The 6,000-nt window shown below is 45.2% G+C and overlaps 1 protein-coding gene across 1 annotated transcript in view; it reads right to left on the reverse strand.

Moving 5' to 3' along the window:
• asap1b (ArfGAP with SH3 domain, ankyrin repeat and PH domain 1b) overlaps positions 1-6,000 on the reverse strand; it is a 182,995-nt gene that overhangs the window by 22,032 nt on the left and 154,963 nt on the right. Inside the window, exon 22 of the mRNA XM_084326649.1 lies at positions 4,339-4,567. Within this exon, the coding sequence (XP_084182775.1) occupies positions 4,339-4,567 (229 nt within the window). The remainder of the gene's footprint in view (positions 1-4,338; positions 4,568-6,000) is intronic.

The following is a 6,000-nucleotide window of genomic DNA, read 5'->3' on the forward strand; positions in this document are numbered from 1 at the left end:
ACAGTCATGCACATAATGGGCAAGTAGGCAGTGTAAAAAGGTCAAGGTGCAAGATGAGGGTATGTATGCGCTCTCAGTTATATTTGCCCTACAATAAATATAGTTACAATATATACAATCTAATATCTAAATCTAAACGTGCTAAATGTAAAGAAATGCAAAATATATGCTCTGATGAAATAAGTATATAGTATGGTAATAGTCACAGAGTTATGTTCTGTTCTCTGACTGATCGTTGATGAATGAATGTGATCCTGCAGAAATTAATCTAGCGCTTATTGGCGAAAGAATTCACACAATGTTCTTCCTGTGTCCCAGGACAATTCCATCAGTACTTGCTTAGGTCCAATCGGTGATGTCACTGGGAAGTGAAATGTGGGGCTGCCCCATTGACTTACAATTGAGCTAGAATATAAATATAAATTTGGGTGTAAGAGCTCACACAAACATTGTATGGCCTCACAAATTCAGAGCCCTATTCATTGTCTATTGAGTAGCCCCAGATTTCACATCCCAGTGACATTGCCGGTTGGAGGGATTCTCTGAAGTCTAGCTTTAGAAGAGAGTAGTGCATGTTCACAAATACTGACTGAACTGTCCCGGGGCACAGGAAGAACATACTGACTAAACTGTCCTGGGGCACAGGAAGAACATACTGACTGAACTGTCCTGGGGCACAGGAAGAACATACTGACTGAACTGTCCTGGGGCACAGGAAGAACATACTGACTGAACTGTCCTGGGACACAGGAAGAACATACTGACTGAACTGTCCTGGGACACAGGAAGAACATACTGACTGAACTGTCCTGGGGCACAGGAAGAACATACTGACTGAACTGTCCTGGGGCACAGGAAGAACATACTGACTGAACTGTCCTGGGGCACAGGAAGAACATACTGACTGAACTGTCCTGGGACACAGGAAGAACATACTGACTGAACTGTCCTGGGGCACAGGAAGAACATACTGACTGAACTGTCCTGGGGCACAGGAAGAACATACTGACTGAACTGTCCTGGGACACAGGAAGAACATACTGACTGAACTGTCCTGGGACACAGGAAGAACATATTGACTGAACTGTCCTGGGACACAGGAAGAACATACTGACTGAACTGTCCTGGGACACAGGAAGAACATACTGACTGAACTGTTCTGGGACACAGGAAGAACATACTGACTGAACTGTCCTGGGGCACAGGAAGAACATACTGACTGAACTGTCCTGGGACACAGGAAGAACATACTGACTGAACTGTCCTGGGACACAGGAAGAACATACTGACTGAACTGTCCTGGGACACAGGAAGAACATACTGACTGAACTGTCCTGGGGCACAGGAAGAACATACTGACTGAACTGTCCTGGGACACAGGAAGAACATACTGACTGAACTGTCCTGGGGCACAGGAAGAACATACTGACTGAACTGTCCTGGGGCACAGGAAGAACATACTGACTGAACTGTCCTGGGACACAGGAAGAACATACTGACTGAACTGTCCTGGGGCACAGGAAGAACATACTGACTGAACTGTCCTGGGGCACAGGAAGAACATACTGACTGAACTGTCCTGGGACACAGGAAGAACATACTGACTGAACTGTCCTGGGACACAGGAAGAACATACTGACTGAACTGTCCTGGGACACAGGAAGAACATACTGACTGAACTGTCCTGGGGCACAGGAAGAACATACTGACTGAACTGTCCTGGGACACAGGAAGAACATACTGACTGAACTGTCCTGGGACACAGGAAGAACATACTGACTGAACTGTCCTGGGACACAGGAAGAACATACTGACTGAACTGTCCTGGGGCACAGGAAGAACATACTGACTGAACTGTCCTGGGACACAGGAAGAACATACTGACTGAACTGTCCTGGGACACAGGAAGAACATACTGACTGAACTGTCCTGGGACACAGGAAGAACATACTGACTGAACTGTCCTGGGACACAGGAAGAACATACTGACTGAACTGTCCTGGGGCACAGGAAGAACATACTGACTGAACTGTCCTGGGGCACAGGAAGAACATACTGACTGAACTGTCCTGGGGCACAGGAAGAACATACTGACTGAACTGTCCTGGGGCACAGGAAGAACATACTGACTGAACTGTCTTGAGACATAGGAAGAAGACATTGGAACACATTCTTAAAATGTGTCTCCTTCCAACAAATTTACTAAATGTGTGGACTAATGGCTTTCAGGGAGAACACCGTGTCTTAACTCCCTTTCAAAAGGGAGGCGGGTTGTTTTTAATTAGAATAGTGCAGACACAGGCCACAGTGTTTGTGTTAACGTGTCAGTGTGTAATGAAGTGACAAGGGCTTTTTTATGTAACGAAGCGTTAAACACGCTGCTATCTGACCGCTATCTGCCTGGCGGTGTATCCACTTCCCCTGGTGGACCCGAGCAGGTCTCGCCCTGCCCGCCCTCCAGAGATACTTTTCTTAGAGGTTCCCCTGTGTAAGCAGTCTTCATGACACCTACTGTATATATCCCATCCTCTGATCTGTTGTGTTGACAGATTACATTCCACTGCAGGGTGTGCGTGTGTGTGTGTGTGTTTGTGTGTGTGTGTGTGTGTGTGTGTGTATGTGTGTTCAAGTTTCAAGTTTCTTTAATAGTTGTCATACAGAAGTACAGAATACTTTTATACAAAATGCTTCTTACTGTTACGCTCCAGAGACTGTGCTAGACAAAATACGTATGAAATAAAATAGTATAGCATGTAAAATAGAAGTAAAAATAGAGGTCACAGTGTTCAGTATAGACATATGTACAATGTTCGATGCAGAATAGAAGTTACCATACAATATACAATATACTATGCAATGTACTAATATACAATACTATATAGTGCAAAGCAGAAATGGGATGAGGTACAATTTAGGTACAATTTACAGTAAGGTGTACGAGTTTTAGTGCAAATCCTTTACCAATAAATATAAAGTGTGTCTAGGTGTTCTAAAGTGTGAAGAGTGGGTGCTGCAGTGTGTTGTTTGTTTAAAGTGAGTGTGGATGTGTGTGCTGTGTGCATTTGATGGTTGTTGCATAGTGTTTATTGTTCGTTGAGCAGCCTGATGGCCTGGGGATAGAAGCTTCTTCTGAGTCTTTCTGTGCTCGCCTTGAGACTCCGGTATCGCTTGCCTGACCGCAGCAGTTCAAAGAGGCAGTTGTTCGGGTGGCTGGAGTCCTTGATGATTCTCTTAGCCTTACCCCTGCACCGCTTGTTGTAAATGTTCTGGAGGGTGGGAAGCCCCCCTCCAATTGTGCGTTCGGCTGAACGTGTCACTCTTTGTAGTCTGCTACGGTCTTGTGCAGTGCTATTCCCAAACCAGGAGGTGATGTTGCCAGTCAGGATGCTCTCTATTGTACATGAGTAGAAGTTCTTAAGGATCTTCTGACTGACTTGGAACTTCCTTAGGCGCCTGAGGAAGTAGAGGCGTTGTCGTGCCTTCTTCACAACACTGTCAATGTGTGTGGTCCATGTCAAGTCCTTGGATATGTGGGCTCCGTGGTACTTAAAAATGTTCACTCTCTCAACCGTTGCCCCGTCGATGCTGAGGGGGCTGTAGTCCTTGACCCCCGACCTCCTGAAGTCCACAATCATCTCTTTTGTTTTGCTGACGTTCAGGGAGAGGCAGTTCTCCTGACACCACTGTGACAGATTCTCTACCTCTTCCAGGTAGGCCCTCTCGTCGTTGGCAGAGATCAGGCCCACCACTACTGTGTCATCAGCAAATTTGATGATTGTGTTGTTGTTCCGCTGTGCCACGCAGTCATGTGTGTACAGGGAGTAGAGGAGGGGGCTCAGAACACAGCCCTGGGGGGCCCCTATGTTGAGCGTGATGGATGAGGAGGTGCAGTTGCCTGCTCTTACCACCTGGGGTCTGCCCGTCAGGAAGTCCAAGACCCACTGGCAGTGTGTGTGTGTGCGTGCGTGCGCGTGCGTGTGTGCGGGTGTCAGACACACTTAGCAAGAGGAAGGAACTTCAACATCTATCCTCCTTCTGTTAAACCCTTTCACTGTGACCATACAGAAGGTTAACCCTTTCACTGCCACATGACAGGGGGTTAACCCTTTCCCAACCACACTACAGAAGATGATAAGTGAAAGGGTTAACCTTCTGTAGTGTGGTAGAGAAAGGGTTAATAATCCATAGCCAAACACGCACCCTTTCTCCTGTTTTGCATCACAGCGCCGACATTTGCATAGACGTGGAGATCAGCCGGCGGTGTGGTCTCATAGACGTTGTGGTTGGGAGGGTGATTCTATAGCGTTGGGTGAACGTGTGAACGCGACCGAGTCGTACCTTTGCCCTGGTTCCTGGGGGGCAGGGGGGGTCCGTCGGCCACGGGGGAGGAGGTGAGGTCCGTGGAGGCGCTGTACATCTGGTTGGTGAATGCGCTGTAGGACAGCCGCTGCTGCTTGTCACGGTGGCTGATGAAGCCGGGCAGGGACAGCTTGTCGTGGGGGGACAGGCTAGAGGCGTGACAGAAGCTCTGGGGCCTGACGGAGCGGTCCTTCTTGATGGGACTGGGCTGGAGACAGATTATATATCCCATCGTTTCAGAATCAGAATTTAGAAATCAGAAAGGTCTTTATTGCCTTTATAAGTCGTTTTCACATACTGTACAAGGAATTTGCTTTGGTCGTTTTCGGTGCGACATTAACGGACAGACAATAACACACAAAATAAAGAGGTATACTGTAAAAAAATAAAAAATAAATCACGGGAAATTCACTGTATTCTTTTACAGATTACTTTTGTTTTTCTACTTTATGTGTAAATGCCATAAAAATACAGTAAATTACCTTTTATCAAAATATTAACCATTAAATAAAGGTTGTAATCTGTAAATGTATTTGATTTTACTGTAATTTGACAGTAAGTATTTGGCAACCATTGATGCCAGACATTTACCGTTTTCTTGCAGCTTTTTTTCTTACAATAAAATGAAATATGAACTAAGTTAAGCACAATAGAATATAGTACAATATAAGTAAAAATTAAATAAAATAAGAATAGGCCAGGGCTGTACAACTGGGCAAGATGTGGTCAAGTATACACGAATTAAAATAAAATAACAATACAGTGGGGGATGGAATAATTAGCAGTTGCATTTAAATCGAAGAAGATAGATACTAATTTCCTCTTTGTGCGTTCAGCTAAGCTAGTTTACAGCCAGATATTTCTACTGAACACACAGAGTTAATTAGTATCTATCATCTTCTTGTCTAACTCTGGAGAAGACGCATTTCCCATGGTGTTGGTGTGTTCCTTTAAAATCAGTCTTTTAATCTATGCCTTTTATCAGTGGTTGTGTGAAGGTCTTGTCTATGTTATTTCTAGCACACCTCCCATCCTACAGACGTCTCTAGTTTGAGTTTCTGAACCAAATTACATCTTTTGACAACTTGTGTGAGACAAGTTAAATCTATGTGAGAGGACTTTGCATCTACCACACACAACATCAGCCTACTATAGATCAGCCTACCATGGATCTGCCTACCATGGATAAGCCTACCATGGATCAGCCTACCATGGATCTGCCCACCATGGATCAGCCTACCATGGATCAGCCTACCATGGATCTGCCCACCATGGATCAGCCTACCATGGATCAGCCTACCATGGCTTACTAAGGCAACGTCTCTGATCCGGTAGGTAGGCTATAGGCCTAGGCAACTCTGCTATAAAATATATCAGTTTAACTAAAGACAAATCTTATAGGGATATCTGCTTGAGCGGTGTCCAGCTGAAGATTCTGATAAACCAGTGATGAACCAGGGACAGAGGTGTATCTCTGATTAACCAGTGATGAACCAGGGACAGATGTGTATCTCTGATTAACCAGTGATGAACCAGGGACAGATGTGTATCTCTGATTAACCAGGAACAGGTATAGCTATAGCTCTAGAAGCTCTAGACCTGTAATGATGTCTATTCGTACCGTCCCTGTAAAAAATGTTG

The sequence above is a fragment of the Notolepis coatsorum genome, assembly GCF_963971535.1.
Source record: "Notolepis coatsorum genome assembly, chromosome: 12".
Lineage (NCBI taxonomy): Eukaryota > Metazoa > Chordata > Actinopteri > Aulopiformes > Paralepididae > Notolepis > Notolepis coatsorum.